Raw genomic sequence first — 18,628 nt, forward strand, 5'->3', positions numbered from 1 at the left:
ACAACAGTAGCAATTTTCGGCATAAAAAGGTATCAGGAAGGAGCCTATAAGGGAAAGGCTGCTGGGATACTTGACATTTGTTAGCCTAGCCAAAGGACACAGTAAAAACTAATCCAGGCTATTCGGAGCAAGTGTGAACCCAGCAATTATTGATAGATAGGTTCGGTCACTGGAATGCTGAAATACATTGCAAAATGGGACAGTTGATCTAAAACATTTGCACCTGTTGTGATACATTGTGAGTCGATGTGACCAAGAACACCCTTAGTCATGAAAGGACAGGGACTAGAATCATAGAATCCCTACAGTACAGAAGGAGGCCATTCAGCCCATCAAATCTGTACCGACTACAATCCCACCCAGGCCCTATTCCCGTAACCCCACACATTTACCCTGCTAATCCCCCTGATACTAGCGTCAATTTAGCATGGCCAATCAACCTAACCTGCACATTTTTGGACTGTGGGAGGAAACTGGAGCACCCGGAGGAAACCCACGCAGACACGGGGAGAAAGTGCAAACTCCACACAGATGTAAATGTATCAGGGACAATGTATCAACTCAGAGGGCAGAGCACTGACTTAAATTGGGTTGCTTTAGGCATTTGTTTGAATAAATGATCTAAACCATACCTGCGGTCTCCGAGATGAGGTGCTTTTCGTCGAAGTTCATCTCAAGCAGTTCTGTGATACAGGATTCTGTTCTCTATGGGTTGTTACCAGGGACACACTCCGAGACAAACATCAGATGTTGCTGGAGGGTCATCAATTCGGTGGAAGACGCTCTTTGGTTTGCCCGAAATATGTTGGTCTTCCAGTGCAAAGAGTTGTCCCGACCGAGTGTTGCAGACTGGCACATTCCAAAGCCTAGGACAATGTGCTGAGTGATGCACTAAAGTTTGGGGCTGTGCCACAGAGGCACAATGGGGAAGGTCACTGTCTAAAACCTTTCAGCCATAGTGTACCGAGAGGAGCAGAACCCCTTGGGCTGAATGACTCACTGAATGTATACAGTGAATATTACATGTATCTCAGTTGTATTGAAGTACCTCGGAATGCAACTTGTTTGATGTCGACAACTTTTAAATACCTTTGCACCATTCGTAATGACCATTTTGAAATCTCTGCAATGTTTTGTTGACTGTATTGAAGTACCTCAGAATGTAACTTGAAGTATGTAAAGAACCTGATGAACTTTGTGTGATGGCCATTTTGGAATGTTTGTAATGTTCTGATATTTTATGAATCAAAAGGAAGCGTATCAATTTCACCACAACAGTGGGGTTAGGTTGGATGGTTCATTTTCTGGTCAGCACAGACATAATGGGCCAAGTGGTTTTTTGTGAATCTATGATTCTCTGTGGTTTCTGCTGATCATTTGGGCATTATAATGTTACGAAGTGACACTATAAGACAGAGCATACAGGAAGAAATAAATGTAAAGTGTAAGAAAGATACCATGGTGACTTTAATCTATGTGTAGATTGGAAAAAAAACAGACTAGCAAAGGTAGCCTAGAAAATAAGAGTTCATCAAATGTTTTTGGGACAATTTCCGAGAGCAGCATGTTCTAGACCCAACCAAGGGGCTACCCTATAAAAGTGTATAAGACCATAAGATATAGAAGCAGAATTAGGCCATTCAAGTCTGCTCCGCCATTCAATCATGGCTGATACGATTCTCATCCCTATTCTCCTGCCTTCTCCCTGTAACCCTTGATCCCTTTATTGATCAAGAACCTACCTATCTCTGTCTTAAAGACACTTAATGACCTGGCTTCCACAGTCCTCTGTGGCAATGAGTTCCACAGATTCACCACCCTCTGGCTGAAGAAATTCCTCCTCATCTCAATTTTAAAGGAGCGTCCCTTCACTCTGAGGTTGTGCCCTCGAGTTTTAGCCTCTCCCACTAGTGGAAACATTATAGAATCATAGAGTGCAGAAAGGATGCCATTCGGCCCATCGAGTCTGCACCGATCACGATCCCACCCAGGCCTTATTCTCATAGGCCAATGCATTTACCCTAGCTAGTCCCCCTGACGCTAGGGGGCAATTTAGCATGACCAATCCACCTAATCTACACATCTTTGGACTGTGGGAGGAAACCGGAGCTCCCAGAGGAAACCCACTCAGACATAGAGAGAATGTGCAAACTCCACACAGACAGTGACCCAAGACGGGAATCGAACCCGGGTCCCTGGTGCTGTGAGGCAGCAGTGCTAACCACTGTGTCACCATACCACCCTCTCCACAGCCACTCCATCTATGCCTCTCAGTATTCTGTAAGTTTCAATTAGATCTCCCCTCATCCTTCTAAACTCCATTGAGTATAAACCCAGACTCCTCAACCGCTCCTCACATGACAAACCCTTCACTCCTGGGATCATTCTTGTGAACCACCTTTGGACTCCCTCCAAGGCCAGCACATCCCTCCTTAGATATGGGGCCCAAAACTGCTCACAATATTCCAAATGGGGTCCGACCAGAGCCTTATACAGCCTCAGAAGTACATCCCTGCTCTTGTATATAAGTCGTCATCCAGTACTTCCCCGGAGCGGAGAGGCTACGGCATCTTCTCCGGAGCCTTCAACATGTCATTGACAAAGACGAACATCTCGCCAAGGCCATCCCCACACCCCCACTTCTTGCCTTCAAACAACCGCACAACCTCAAACAGACCATTGTCCGCAGCAAACTACCCAGCCTTCAGGAGAACAGTGACCACGACACCACACAACCCTGCCACAGCAACCTCTGCAAGACATGCCGGATCATCGACACGGATGCCATCATCTCACGTGAGAACACCATCTGCCAGGTACACGGTACCTACTCTTGCAACTCAGCCAACGTTGTCTACCTGATACGCTGCAGGAAAGGATGTCCCGAGGCATGGTACATTGGGGAAACCATGCAGACACTACAACGGATGAATGAACACTGCTCAACAATCACCAGGCAAGACTGTTCTCTTCCTGTGGGGGAGCACTTCAGCGGTCACGGGCATTCAGCCTCTGATCTTCGGGTAAGCGTTCTCCAAGGCGGCCTTCACGGCACACAACAGCGCAGAGTCGCTGAGCAGTAACTGATAGCCAGGTTCCGCACACATGAGGACGCCTAAACCGGGATCTTGGGTTCATGTCACACTATCAGTAACCCCCACAGCTTGCCTCCTGGACTTGCAGAATCTCACTGGCTGTCCTGTCTGGAGACAATACACATTTCTTTAACCTGTGCCTAATGCTCCCTCCACTCACATTGGCTGTATCTTTAAGACTTGATTAGCTGTAAAGATTCACATTCTAATCAGTATTCTGTAGCTTGATTTTGTGTCTCTGTGTGCCTTGTTTGTGAGCAGATCTCCACTCCATCTGACGAAGGAGCAGGGCTCCGAAAGCTAATGGCATTTGTTACCAAATAAACTTGTTGGACTTTATCCTGGTGTTGTTAAAACTCTTACCTTGTATATAAAAGCAGAGAAGTTTTACTGTAGCTGTACATGGTCTTGGTAAGATCACGTTTGAAATACTGTGTGCAGTTTTGGTCTCATTTTAAAAAAAAATTGCTTTATAAACAGTTCAGAGAAGGTTCACTGGACTCATCCCTGGGCCCTTGGTGGAAGGATCAATAACCAGGGGGTGTAGATTTAATATAAGGGGCAGGAAGTTTAGAGGGGTTGTGAGCAAATATTTTTTCACCCAAAGAATGTTGGGAGTCTGGAACTCACTTCCTGAAAGGGTGGTGGAGGCAGAGACCCTCAAAACATTTAAGAAGTATTTTGGTGTGCACTTGCGACGCCAAAGCATACAAGGCTATAGACCAAGTGGTGGAAAATGGGAATAGAACAGTTGTGTGGTTTGTCTTTGACTGGCGTGGACACAATGGGTCGAAGGGCCTTTCCCTGTGCTGTATACCTCTATGACTCTGACTGTTTGAAAGGGTTGTCTTGTGAAGAAAGGTTGAACATGCTAGGCCTATATCCATTGGAGTTCAGAAGAATGAAACGTATAATATGCTGAGGGGACTCGATGGGATTGACACCTGAAGGGCGTATCCTTTTTTGGGAGGAGACTAAAACTAAGGAACATAGTTTAAAATGAAGAGGATTCCCTCTAAGGTCAGATGAGGAGAAACTTTTTATCCCAAAGGGTCATTGGTGTGTGGAATTCTCTTCCTCAGAAAGTAGTCAAGGCTAGTTCTTTGAATTTATCATCTTCCACTGCATCTTGAAAGCCTGAATTTGGCTGATATTATGAACTAGTGCTGCATAAATACATAGTGAATGCTATCAGAATAGTGAGCATTGCCTGAGATTAACTTCTTGGCATGATTGCCCACCAATTGACAATTAGAGAGTGGTAGTCCATGCAATTCCTCTGTCACTCCCCACGAACATAAAGGACATGGAGAGCCTTATGCATGTAATCAGTGGTGCATTGCGCCATCAGGAATGCCACTATCTTGGTGTATTCACATTTAATCTTACTTTTTCCTACTTAGGGAGAAGATGGTGGGGTCCCCTCTCCTTGCCTCTCTGATTTGTTGAATGTAACTATAAATAGAAAGCTGTTATTCATTGTGTTAGTTTCCTGCTCCCACCTGGAAAGGTTCACTAGCATGAATGTTACTACTGGGATAGTAATTCTCGACTACTAGAATGTAGTAGTGACTTTCATGGCCACTGGGAGGGCTGTCCTCACACAACAACGAGGGGATTTTCACAGTAACTTCATTGCAGTGTTGGTGTAAGCCTACTTGCGGCCCGGTGGCACAGTAGTTAGCACTGCTGCCTCACGGCGCCAGGGACCGGGTTCGATTCCTGGCTTGGGTCACTGTCTGTGTGGAGTTTGCACTTTCTCCCCGTGCCTGCGTGGGTTTCCTCTGGGTGCTCTGGTTTCCTCCCACAGTCCGAAAGACGTGCTGGTTAGGTGCATTGACCCAAACAGGTGCTGGACTGTGGCGACTGGGGAATTTCACAGTAACTTCATTGCAGTGTTAATGTAAGTCTTAGTTGTGACTAATAAATAAACTAACTTTTGTGACAATAATAAATAAACTAAAAACTAAAGCAAACTTTGAGGCTCCAGTTAGATGTGAAGGAAGTAATGCAACTCCGGAATGTTTTCCAGAGCCTCCATAGCCATTGTTCATTGCTCATGGCTAGGTAGCAGTAATGCTCCAAGAACACCATTTATGGGCAGGGCCTTCTAAGGAGAGCCCGCCTGCACTTCTCCCCTCCTTGCGAAGTCCCCTTGCTCTGCCTCCTCCACTCCATGTCCTATCCCAAGTCTGTGCAAGACACTGGTCCTTCCTCCCTTAATGTGTGTATATATCAAAAAATCTCCAGAAACTCAGTATAGTACTTCCATAAACCTTGTTTGAGTAAAAGTGTCAAAAATATCTCGTGCAAGATGTTGAGTTGTCATTTAAATGACCCCTGAATATGGACATCTTGCTTCACATCACTTATGATATGAAGTGATTAATAAAGATACTCGCTGCACATATGTTAGTCAAATTTGGGATTCTGGCATTGCATCAGTCCATTCAGCTGATGGATATGATAACAGTGAGATTCATATCCTACTGGTGCAAGCTGGGGGTTCACTCACATACTCTCCTCCTCTTCAGCAACAGTAGAAATGGTGTTACATAACTCAATTTTGTATCCTAAATTCATTCCTAATTGATATTAAGAGGAGTTAAGGAATGGGTTCAAATTTTTAATGTGGGTAAATATGAGGCACTGCCCAAATGGAGTAAAAAAACATGTGCAATAATTGGATGTCCAGTTATTGTCCATGAAACAATTTCAACGTGATGGCTGGTCATTTGCTAAAAGCATTCAGATAACCTAAAATTATTATCAATAAGATCATGTTAAGTGAATTATTTCAAGCAATTTCAACCAAAAGCAAAAATAAATTATTTCAGCCTTGTGTAGATAAAAGGGTAAGATCACATTTGGAATATTGCATGCATCTTTGGGTACTTTGCCTCTAAAAAGTCAGATTTTTGTTAGGCAGGGTAGTCAAGGATTAATGGGGGGGGGGGGGAGGGCAGACAAGGAAGTGGAGTTGAGGCCAGAACCAGATCAGACATGATTCACTCAATGATGGAGCATTCCCAAATGGTCTACTCCTGCTCCTATGTTCTTATAACATGCATAAGAGCCTCACATGCTAACATCTTCTTTCCTCCTTCATTAATGGGAGGGCTCTTGATTGCATGAAATTTGAGCCAATGGATAGTCATGGATCATCAAACCACTTGAACACTGAACATAGAACATAGAACATAGAACAGTACAGCACAGAACAGGCCCTTCGGCCCACGATGTTGTGCCGACCTTCATCTGAAACCAAGATCAAGCTATCCCACTCCCTACCATCCTGGTGTGCTCCATGTGCCTATCCAATAACCGCTTAAATGTTCCTAAAGTGTCTGACTCCACTATCACTGCAGGCAGTCCATTCCACACCCCAACCACTCTCTGCGTGAAGAACCTACCTCTGATATCCTTCCTATATCTCCCACCACGAACCCTATAGTTATGCCCCCTTGTAATAGCTCCATCCACCCGAGGAAATAGTCTTTGAACGTTCACTCGATCTATCCCCTTCATCATTTTATAAACCTCTATTAAGTCTCCCCTCAATCTCCTCCGCTCCAGAGAGAACAGCCCCAGCTCCCTCAACCTTTCCTCATAAGACCGACACTCCAAACCAGGCAGCATCCTGGTAAATCTCCTCTGCACTCTTTCCAGCGCTTCCACATCCTTCTTATAGTGAGGTGACCAGAACTGCACGCAATATTCCAAATGCGGTCTCACCAAGGTCCTGTACAGTTGCAGCATAACCCCACGGCTCTTAACCTCCAACCCCCTGTTAATAAAAGCTAACACACTATATGCCTTCTTCACAGCTCTATCCACTTGAGTGGCAACCTTTAGAGATCAGTGGATATGGACCCCAAGATCTCTCTGTTCCTCCACAGTCTTCAGAACCCTACCTTTGACCCTGTAATCCACATTTAAATTTGTCCTACCAAAATGAATCACCTCGCATTTATCAGGGTTAAACTCCATTTGCCATTTTTCAGCCCAGCTTTGCATCCTATCTATGTCTCTTTGCAGCCTACAACACCCCTCCACCTCATCCACTACTCCACCAATCTTGGTGTCATCAGCAAATTTACTGATCCACCCTTCAGCCCCCTCCTCTAAGTCATTAATAAAAATCACAAAGAGCAGAGGACCAAGCACCGATCCCTGCGGCACTCCGCTAGCAACCTGCCTCCAGTCCGAAAATTTTCCATCCACCACCACCCTCTGTCTTCGATCAGATAGCCAGTTACCTATCCAATCGGCCAACTTTCCCTCTATCCCACACCTCCTTACTTTCATCATAAGCCGACCATGGGGGACCTTATCAAACGCCTTACTAAAATCCATGTATATGACATCAACCGCCCTACCTTCATCAACACACTTAGTTACCTCCTCAAAAAATTCTATCAAATTTGTGAGGCGCGATTTGCCCTTCACAAATCCGTGCTGACTATCCCGGATTAATCCGCATCTTTCTAAATGGTCGTAAATCCCATCCCTAAGGACCTTTTCCATCAATTTACCAACCACCGAAGTCAGACTAACCGGTCTATAATTACCAGGGTCATTTCTATTCCCTTTCTTAAACAGAGGAACAACATTTGCCACTCTCCAGTCCTCTGGCACCATCCCCATGGACAGTGAGGACCCAAAGATCAAAGCCAAAGGCTCTGCAATCTGATCCCTCGCCTCCCAAAGAATCCTAGGATACATTTCATCAGGCCCAGGGGACTTATTGACCTTCAGTTTATTTAAAACTGCCAATACATCCTCCCTCCGAACATCTATTTCCTCCAGCCTATTAGCCTGTAACACCTTCTCTTCCTGAAAAACATGGCCCCTCTCCTTGGTGAACACTGAAGAAAAGTATTCGTTCATCACCTCGCCTATCTCTACTGATTCCATACACAAGTTCCCACCACTGTCCTTGACCGGCCCTAACCTCACCCTGGTCATTCTTTTATTCCTCACATAAGAGTAAAAAGCCTTGGGGTTTTCCTTGATCCGACCCGCCAAGGACTTCTCTGCATGACTATTTTAGTAAAGTTAAATGTTAAAATTGTTGATGGAGGAATTCAATTGCCCTTTTACCTTTATCATTTTCTAAGCTAAGGCATGGCCTTTTGAAATGTACCATTGTCCTTGGTATCCTAAGTAAAAACAAATAATTCTCCACTACTCATTCTGTTGTTGCTGATATTACATAATTGATTGGGGAAATGACCGCTAAATTACTGTACTATAGAGAATATAGTGTTCCAGCAGTTCTGTAAAATCTACAAAGCACGATGGCACAGTGGTTAGCACTGCTGCCTCACAGTGCCATGGTCCGCCAGGGTCCTGGGTTCAATTTTAGCCTTTTAGCTGTGTCTGCATGGGTTTCCTCCAGGTGCTTCATTTTTTCCCAAAGATGTGCAGGTTAGGTGGGTTGGCTGTGCTAAATTGCCCCTTGGTGTCAGTGGGACTAGCAGGGTAAACCCCTGGGGTTACAGGGATCGGGCCTGGGTGGGATTGTTGTTGGTGCAGGCTCAATAGGCCAAATGACCTCCTTCTACACTGCCGGGATTCTATGAAAGATACCTTTCAATCTGAGCCTTACAGGGTAAATTGTCATTATAATGCTTGGTGACATGTCCACACCACGCTTGCTGTCTGCCCCGGGTCTCAACTCCTTTAAATTTCTGAATGGATATTCATCCACCCTTCTCCTAAACCCTCTACTGAGTTTTAGGTACAGGTTCACGTTGGTCTCCTTTCAGTTTGACTGGACTGCCAGTTAGATTAATTTTGGGCAGCCCCTCACCCTGATAAAGAGGGCACCAGTGTTGCTGATGGCTCTGCAAGCCACACCGAGGTTCAAACTGACTTCCCAATGGTGGAGAGGGGCCAACCTGTTACATCATCGCCAGTCGACATGATATGCAGATGAGCACAAGTGGCGCTACGCTTTCCGTAAACACGGCTTGACGTAATATGCAAATGAAACGTGGCTGTGTATAAGTCGTAAGGACTGCGTTGCGTCTGGGTTGCGTGCTACGCAAACGAAAGCGTATTGCGTAAGCACGGTGCTACGTAACATGCAAATAAGCACAAACTGTTGTGCATCAGACGTAAGCACGCCGTTGCGTGATATTCAAATATCCGCGAGTAGCTCTGCGTATTGCGTAATCAAGGCTTTACGTGATATGCAAATGACCACAAGTAGTTGTACATTTCAGATGAGAGCGGCGTAGCGTGATATGCAAATGAAAGCGTATGCGTATTCAAATTGAGCGTGCCGGGGCAGACGGGAAGGAGTTGAATAGCGCCTGCGCGGTCCTGCCTCTCTCTCTCTCTCTGTGTCTGGCCGCCATGGGTCATCAGCAGCTTTACTGGTCTCACCCCAGGAAATTCGGCCAGGGCTCCCGCTCATGGTGCGTACCCGGACCCGGGAGTGTGTGAGTGGGCTACAGGGTGGGCCGAGTCCCAAGCTGGGGCCTTTTTCCGTCTTTCTCTCCCCGATTCATATCTCTCTCTCTCTCTTGTCCTCCCCGCAGCCGGGTGTGTGCGAACCGACACGGCCTGATCCGGAAATACGGCCTCAACATGTGCCGCCAGTGCTTCAGACAATACGCTAAAGACATCGGCTTCGTGAAGGTAAAGGCCGGGGACCGGGGCCTAGCGCAGCGGGCGGCGCCGCGAAGCGCACGTGTTGAGCGGGCCGGGCCTGGGAGGCGGCGGCGGCTGTTGGGAGCCGGTATCCGGGAGGAGCCGCCACCCGGGCATTTTCCCCTCATTCCCGCGCGGGGAGGTGGGGGGGGGGTGGATATCGGAGCCGGCATCGATCAGTCACCACAATCTGTACAGAACCAGAACCTGATCCCTGAAACTATCACATCGCCTCCTCTTTAAAATGTCTATAATCGGCTCTACAGGAAAATACCCACTGGGTGCATTCCAACCCCAGAGCCGCCTCATGCTGTGGCCTCGGCACAATTAATAAACTCATTTGTAACTTGTTTTGCTTCACATTGCTACTGTGGATACGTAGTCAATATTTTCAATAGCTCCGGGGGTTAAAACTTCAGTATGCGTTCTGCTAACTTTAGGACGCCTCTACTTCAAAAAATGATCAAATTGGACCTGACTTGAGCAATACAAACATGTTTTGCAAAGTGTTTTTGAGGCTGACAAGTACATTTTCTTGCAGATGAAGTGAGAAACTGCTTGTGTATAATGTAACTTAAATCATTAATCGTTCTTGATGCAGCAGACTGCATTTTATAAACTTTGATCCTCCTGTAATTTAATTCTTGCAGGTTTTGAGCCTGTGAATAAAAATTGGGGTGGGTGTTGATCTTTTTCCTTTAAAGTGGAGCATGAATATTTGGCATTAAATGTTTGGATTCTAGGTGTGTGTCAGCTAAGTGTTGGCCACTTCTGAATTGTTAGCTTAAAGTCTTTGTAAATCAGCCTGTGCTATAAATGTTAGCAAAGCTTTATTGATGACGCATTACTTTCTTTTACAGCTGGACTAAATTGTAAAAGGAGCAGGAGTGCATTCTCATGCAGTACGAAATGAAAAGCAGCATTTATTGAACAACTTTTACTGTCTTCGCCTGAAAGAAGCAAACTTTTGTGATGCTCCAGTTTTGTAAATAAAATTTACAACTCATTTGAGCTCGGTTCTGTTTTTCTGCTAATACTCCGCAAAATACACTTAATGCAACATTTTCTCAATTTTCCCCTGGGGTTCTCTCAAAACATCTGAGAAAATGAAGATGGTAGCAACTTCAGAGGGTGTAAAGCGGTGAGGTTCTGGACCAAAGTGTGAAGTGATAAGTTTTAGTGGGAAGAATAGAGGCAATGTGAATTATATAGTACCATTTTGATGGGAATAGGAACAAAAACATGGTGTCTGTTGGTTTAAAAATATGGGAAGTACAAAAGTTATGCTGACACTGTCGACACTGGTTACATCTCTTGGTGATTTGATTACCTTTGGGCGATAAACATTTGGAATACTGAGGTAAGGGGTGCAGAAGAGATTTACAACCATAGAAAAGCTGATGCAGCAGAAGGCTTTCTGCCTGTTGCTTGTGTTAATTTTTAAACTGTTCATTTTAATCCAATTTTCCAGCACCTGATCTGTAGCCTTGCCGGTTACAGCACTTCAGATGTGGATCCTGGTACCTTTTTAAGTGAGTTGTGTTTCAGCTTCAGTCTCCAACTTGGGTGTGAATTGCAGATGCTGACCACTCTTGGTGAAAATCTTTTCCCTTGTGTTTCCTCTAATCCTACCAATCACCTTAAATTTTACCTTCAGTAAGGGGAAACAAGTCTTTCCTGTCTAGGCTGTTTGTAATTTTGTATACCTCAGTTAGGTCATTCCTTGTCCTCCCTGTTGTAAGGAAAACAACCCTTGCCTATCCAATCTCATAGCTGCAAGTTTTAAGCCCAGACAGCATTCTTGTAAATCTCTGCATTCATAGAATCCTACAGTGCAGAAGGAGGTCATTTGGCTCAGAGTCTGCACTGACCACAGTCCCACCCAAGCCCTATCCCTATAACCCCATGCATTTACCTTAGCTAGTCACCCTGACACTATGGGGCAATTTAGCATAGCCAATCCACCTAGCCTGCACCTCTTCGGATTGTGGGAGGAAACCGGAGCACCTGTGGGAAACCCACACAGACATGGGGAGAATGTGCAAAGTGCACACAGACAGTGGCCCAAACTGGGAATTGAACCTGGTCTTTATCCCGTGCAATTGTTTAGTGAGCAGAATTATGCAAAACTCCAGCCGTGGCCAAACCATTGTTCTTTACAGTTCATTACATTCCTACTTTTGTATTTAATACCTTGCCCAACAAAAGGAATTCCTTAAGCTCTGTTGTCCACGTATCCTGTCACTTTCAAGGAACAGTGGCTATACATTTCAAAGACTCACTTCCTCAATCCCTTCCAACATCTTGTTGGGAGTATTCCCTTGTATTGTTTGCTGTCCCCAAATGCATTATCTAGCACTTTCTAGGTGGAATTACCTTTGTCAGTCAACTAAACCATTTATATCCTGGTGGAGTTGGCAACTATCCTCTTTGCTATCAGCTACAGGGCCAATTTTTGTGTTGTGTAAGTTTCCCTAATGTGCCTTTCAAATCATTAATATATACAACAAATGGCAAGGACCCCTGTTTGATTGGCACAACATCCACTCCCTCCACCACTGACACTCCGTAGCAGCAATGTATACTGTCTACAAAATGCACAGCAGCAATTTGCCAAAGATCCTTGGACAGCACCTTCCAAACCCACAACCACTTCCACATGGAAGGACAAGGGCAGCAAATACATGAGAACACCGTTGCCTGCAAGTTCCCCTCCAAGCCACTCACCCTCCTGTCCTGAAAATATATTGTGGTTCCTTTGAAGTTGGGTCAAAATTCTGGAATTCCCTCCCTAACAGCACTGTGGGTCAACCCACAGAACATGGACTGCAGCGATTCAAGAAGGCAGCTCACCACCACCTTCTCAAGGGCAACTAGGGATGGGCAATAAATGTTGGCCAGCCATTGATGCCCATGTCTCACAAAAGAATTAAAAAAAACTAAGGTCTATGGAAGTACATGGGATACTTTTCCACTTGCAAAAACATTCTTTGATACCCATCACAGCCAATTTTGGATTCAACTTGTCACTTACGCCTGTATCCCATGAAACCTCACCTCTCAGACCAGTCTGCCATGTGGGACCTTGTTAAATGTCTTTCTGAAATCTATGTTGACAATATCCACTACACTACCCTCATCAATCCTTGTCACTTAAAAAAATTCAGTTGATGAGACATGCTCTTCCCCAAACAAACTATGCTGATTACCCCGATCAATCCATGCCTTTCTAAGTTATAGTTTATCCTGTCGCCATTGTTTGCGATAATTTGCCCACCACTGAAGTCAGACTGACCTGCCTATAGTTTTCTGGCCTATCCCTCACACCCTTTCAAAATAATGGTACAGCATTCGCCAACCTCCGATCTCCTGGGGCCTCACCTCCATCACAATGAGTATTGGAAAATGATCCTCAGAGCTTCTGCTGTTTCATCCCTGCCTTTTAACAGCTTTGAATACAATCCATCTGGCCCTGGTGATTTATCCACCTTCAAGGATGCCAGTCCCTCGAATACTTCCTCTCTTATTATGTTTATTGTATCTAATATTTCACACTCTTCTTTAACTGGAATGTCTGCATCATCCGTCTCCTTGGCAAAGACAAAGTGCTCATTGAGAGCCTTACCTGCATTTGTAAGCTTAAAGTCTTTGTAAATCAGCCTGTGCTGTAAATGTCAGCAAAGCTTTATTGATGGCACATTACTTTCTTTTACAGCTGGACTAAATTGCAAAAGGAGCAGCAGTGCATTTGAATGCAGTACAAAATGGAAAGCAGCATTTATGGGACAACTTTTACTTTCTTCACTTGAAAGAAGCAAACTTTTGTGGTGCTCCAGTTTTGTAAATAAAATTTACAAGTCATTTGTGCACAGTTCTGTTTTTCTGCTAATACTGCATTAAGTAATGTTACACTTAATGCAACATTTTCTCTTTCCTCTGTGGGGTTCTCTCAAAACATCTGTAGAAAATGAGGGCGTTAGCAGATTTCAGATAAGTTACCATGTACATGTCTGATAGGCCCTACTTTTTCTCTTGAATGTAGTCCAAGAATTTTGTATCCTTTGTGCCCTTCACAATGTTCATATCCCAATCGACATTAGGGTAATTGAAGTCTCCAATAACTTACCCTATTGTATTTGCACTCAGAAATCTGTCTACGTATTTGTTCTTCTAACTCCCTTCCACTATTTGGAAGTTCATAGCAGTGTGGCTGTCCCCTTTTTATTTCTGAGTCCAACCCGTATGGCTTAATCTGCTTCATTTAGTATACCATCCCTCCTCACAGCTATAGTTCTTTAACCAATAATGTGACACCCCCACCTTTTTATCCCCCTCATTGTCCTGCCTGAAAACTCTATATCCAAGGATGTTGCCCGTCCTGAAGCTAAGTTTCCGTTGTAGCGATGATATCGTGCTGCCATGTGTCTTTCTGTGTCCGCCACTCATTAGTCTTATTTACTATGCTCCTTGTATTTGCATGTATTTACATATATATACCTTTTAACACTTCAAATTCCTGTGCTGTACATGTTTTAACCTGTGCTGCTTCTGTCTTTCACAGTCACTCACTATTCTCCACATCCGCTTCCCTGCTCTGAATTTGCCCCATGTTCCCATGCTCCTGCCAATCTAGTTTGAACCCACCCCAACAGCACCAACAAACCTCCCTGCATGGATATTCGTCCCAGTCCTGTTCAGGTGCAGGCAGTCCAGCTTGTACACCTTCCCCAGAACCAGTCCCAGTGCTTCAGAAATCTAATGCCCCACCCTCCTACACCAGCTTTTCAGCCATGCGTTCAATCACTCAATTCTCCTGTTTCTTTACTCGCTTGCACGTGGGACTGGGAACCGACACATCTTGCGATACAAAGGGGCAATTTAGCATAGCCAATCCATCTAAACTCTCCACCCCTGCTTCAGCTGATTTGCTGCAACCCTCAGATGCCCCCCTCCATGGATTTCAGTTGATTCAAAACTTGCTTGTATTAAACATGCACCAAGTCTCGCTCACCAATCATCTTTTTGGTAGCTGACTTGGCTGTTGTTTCCTCAATGTCTCACATTTTACATTCTCATCAGGGTGTTCAAATCCTTTCGAAGACCTTAATCCTTCCTGTCTTTGACCTCTGGCCCTACCAGCCTCTGAGAACAGCATTCCTCCAAATCTGGCCGTATGTTTTCACCCCTTTCCCCCACAATTGGCAGCTGTGCCTTCAACCATTTGGACTCTCAATTCATACAAACATATGAATTAGGGGTAGGTCACTCAGCCTCTTGAATCTGCTCTGCCATTCAGTAAGATCACGGCTGACCTGGCTGTAACCTCAAATGACATCGCCGGTTGCCCCTGATAACTTTTCACCTCCTTGCTCCTCAAAGGGGTTCTGCACTTTCCGCCCTAAGTGTCTCCATTCGGCTCAAGTTCCAATCCAGGTCTCGGGCTCACATCATTTGGAAGATCCAGTGCAGTACTGAAGGAGTTCTGCACTGTTGAAGCCCTGTCTGCTCTTTTGGGCGCTTGTAAGCGATCCCAAGGAACATTCAAAGAAGAATAGTGGGGTTATTCCTGAGGTGTCCTAAGCATTATTTATCACTTCACAAATAAAAAAATTACATTGCTCTTTTGTGGGAGCTTGCTATGTGGCTACTGTATTTCCCACATTATACCAGTGACAACAGTTCACAAGTATTGCATTGGCTGCAAAGCGCTTTGAAATGTCCAATGGTTCTGAAAGGATGTTGGGTCGATCTTACCAAAAAAATTCTAAGTGCTGAACGAGTGAAAATGGGAGAGTTTCAGACCTGTTTTTTCGGTGAGAGAAAAAAAATCAAATCTTATAACACTTAGAAAAAGAAATGAGGCAAAGCGTGATTCTCTCCAGTAGGGGGAATGGACAGAGTCTATTCATGCCGGGAAGTCAGCTGCTGACTGCTAGAGAGCGCCATTGCCCATGCGCCCTGATCTCCCACCGCACTGTGTCAAGAGTTCACAGTGCACTGGGAGATTGTTACTCCCCCCAGTCCTGGACATTGCCTCTCCCCTGATTGTGCCCCCCCCGGCCGAATTCCGGCCCCTGCTCACTTCCCTCTAGGCCAATTGCTGCCCTGATTGCTCTCCCCCTGACTGATAACTGTCCCCTGTTCATCTTCCCCAGTTGATCATCGCCCTGGCGATCCCCGATTGCAGAGTATGCATTCCCCACGAGCTGCTACCCCTTCAGGTTCCATCCCCTTAGGCCCCATTCCTCCCCTTAGGCCCTGCCCCTTGGCACTGCCCAATGCCCAGTGGGCACTGCCAGGGGCCCACTGGGCAGTGCCATGGTCCAAGCTGGCATTGCCAGGCTGGCACTACCCAAGTGGCACTGCCCATCCCTGTCCCCAACTACCCCGGGGGCCTCAAAGGCTTCCGGTTCCACCGACGACGAGGTCATCACGTCAGGTCCCCATTGCCGGGCACCATACATGATGCTCACCAGTGGGGATATCCACCGGCAAGGCCGTTAGAGAAAGTGAGCCAGGGTGACTGTGTCCTGGGCTCACTAATAACATTCCAATGAACTTATCAATATTAAAATCAACCTCGCACCCTTCCTGGACACGAGGCTGATTATTCTTGCCGGTCGGGGCTGGTAAGATGGCGAGAGGTGAGAAACCCGGCGCGAACCCGATTTTACGTCTCTCTCGCGATCTTACTGGCTCGCCACACTGATCAACCGGCCTGACGAGCCAGTAAGATTGCCCCCGCTATATAAATGATTAACAATCTCTGTAATCTCCACCAGCCCCACAATCCTGTGAGGTATCTGAGCCCCTCTAATTCTGGCCTCCCGTGGATCCGGATTTTAATTGTTTCACCATTGGTGGCCATACCTCCATGGTTTCCCAGGCCCCAAGCTCTGGAAGCTTCCGTCCTACACCTCTCTGCCTCTCTATCTCGTCTTTCTTCCTTTAAGACACTCCTTGAAATTACGTCATTGAGCAAACTATTGGTCATCTGTCCTAGTTAATCTCTATGTGACTTAGTGTCATATTTTGTCTTATAATATCCCTGTGAAGCACCTACTGTGATGTTTTATTACACGGTCAAAAGACGCTGTGTGAATATAGGTTGTTGATTATTTCAATTATTTCAATCACTTGGCCCATTTATATCTTTATTTCATTTGCCCCCTGACTTTTCAGGTTCTTTCTTTTAGATTTATTTAATTCAAGTTTTGATTAATATTTTATATTTTCCAGCATTAATGGTTCTTTCCTCTTTCCTAGCTCTAAATGAGGAAAGGTGAATCTCTGTCCTGTGGATTTCATTGCACTGTTGTGGTACTGACTCTGACCACCGGGGGGAGGGTGTGCAATAGAATATTATTATTCCCTCATAAATTATTATTCTGCCTTTCTGTGCATTGACATCCAGTGGCCAGAATTGTGTACTGCCGAGGTAGAAAGAATAGGCAGCTTTCAAGAAGAGGTTTCTGGTGCTACAGGTGCAAGGAGTGTCCATTGGCATGACCATGTTATGATGTGGAGATGCCGGCGTTGGACTGGGGTAAACACAGTAAGTAGTCTCACAACACCAGGTTAAAGTCCAATAGGTTTATTTGGTAGCACAAGCCACACAAGCTTTCGGAGCACTGCCCCTTCATCAGGTGAGTGGGAGTTGTGTTCACAAACAGGGCATATATAAACACAAACTCAATTTACATAAACACAATCGCATTCCAACCATTATCTTGTAAATTGAGTTTGTGTCAATGCATGCCCTGTTTGTGAACACAACTCCCACTCACCTGATGAAGGGGCATTGCTCCCAAAGCTTGTGGCTTGTGCTACCAAATAAACCTGTTGGACTTTAACCTGGTGTTGTGAGACTTCTTACTGTAATTATCATATTAGCCAGTGGGTGGCACAGTGGTTAGCACTGCTGCCTCGCAGCGCCAGGGACGAGGGTTTGATTCCGGCCTCGGACTGTCTGAGAGGAGTTTGCACATTCTCCCTGTGTCTGCGTGGGTTTCCTCCAGGTGTCCTGGTTTCCTCCCACAGATGTGGAGATGCCAGCGTTGGCCTGGGGTAAACACAGTAAGAAGTCTAACAACACCAGGTTAAAGTCCAACAGGTTTATTTGGTAGCAAAAGCCACTAGCTTTCGGAACAGGCTGTCCCTTTGTCAGGTGGGTGGGAGTTCCGATCACAAACAGGGCACAAAGCCACAAACTCAATTTACATGAATAATGATTGCAATGTGAGTCTTTACAGCTAATCAAGTCTTAAAGGGACAGACAATGTGAGTGGAGGGAGCATTAAGCACAGGTTAAAGAGATGTGTATTGTCTCCGGACAGGACAGCTAGTGAGATTTTGCACATCCAGGCAGGTTGTGGGGGTTACAGATAGTGTGACATGAACCCAATATCCCGGTTGAGGCCGTCCTCATGTGTGCGGAACCTGGCTATCAGTCTCTGCTCAGTGACTCTGCGCTGTTGTGTGTCGTGAAGGCCGCCTTGTGGAACGCTTACCCGGTGATCAGAGGCTGAATGCCCGTGACCGCTGAAGTGCTCCCCAACAGGAAAAGAACACTCTTGCCTGGTGATTGTCGAGCGGTGTTCATTCATCCGTTGTCGTAGTGTCTGCATGGTTTCCCCAATGTACCATGCCTCGGGACATCCTTTCCTGCAGCGTAACAGGTAGACAACGTTGGCTGAGTTTCAAGAGTATGTACCGTGTACCTGGTGGATGGTGTTCTCGCATGAGATGATGGCATCCGTGTCGATGATCCGACACGTCTTGCAGAGGTTGCTGTGGCAGGGTTGTGTGGTACCGTGGTCACTGTCCTCCTGAAGGCTGGGTAGTTTGCTGCGGACAATGGTCTGTTTGAGGTT

The 18,628-nt window shown here is 45.6% G+C and overlaps 1 protein-coding gene across 1 annotated transcript; it reads left to right on the forward strand.

The window, feature by feature from the left end:
• Positions 1 to 9,363: 9,363 nt before the first annotated feature.
• rps29 (ribosomal protein S29) lies at positions 9,364 to 10,766 on the forward strand. Its single transcript, XM_078233200.1, has 3 exons — positions 9,364 to 9,520; positions 9,644 to 9,743; positions 10,616 to 10,766. Exons 1-3 carry the CDS (start codon positions 9,459 to 9,461, stop codon positions 10,622 to 10,624), a joined length of 171 nt encoding a protein of 56 aa, XP_078089326.1. The 5' UTR covers positions 9,364 to 9,458; the 3' UTR covers positions 10,625 to 10,766.
• The last annotated feature ends 7,862 nt before the right edge of the window (positions 10,767 to 18,628 follow it).

Source organism: Mustelus asterias, chromosome 18 (assembly GCF_964213995.1).
Source record: "Mustelus asterias chromosome 18, sMusAst1.hap1.1, whole genome shotgun sequence".
In the NCBI taxonomy this organism is placed as follows: Eukaryota; Metazoa; Chordata; class Chondrichthyes; order Carcharhiniformes; family Triakidae; genus Mustelus; species Mustelus asterias.

Bases quoted from the DNA above. Each gene is read 5' to 3' on its own strand.
- rps29 (XM_078233200.1), top strand. From the start codon at position 9,459: ATGGGTCATCAGCAGCTTTACTGGTCTCACCCCAGGAAATTCGGCCAG. The intron at 9,521-9,643 runs GTGCGTACCCGG...TCCTCCCCGCAG, and splicing joins GGCCAGGGCTCCCGCTCATG to CCGGGTGTGTGCGAACCGAC.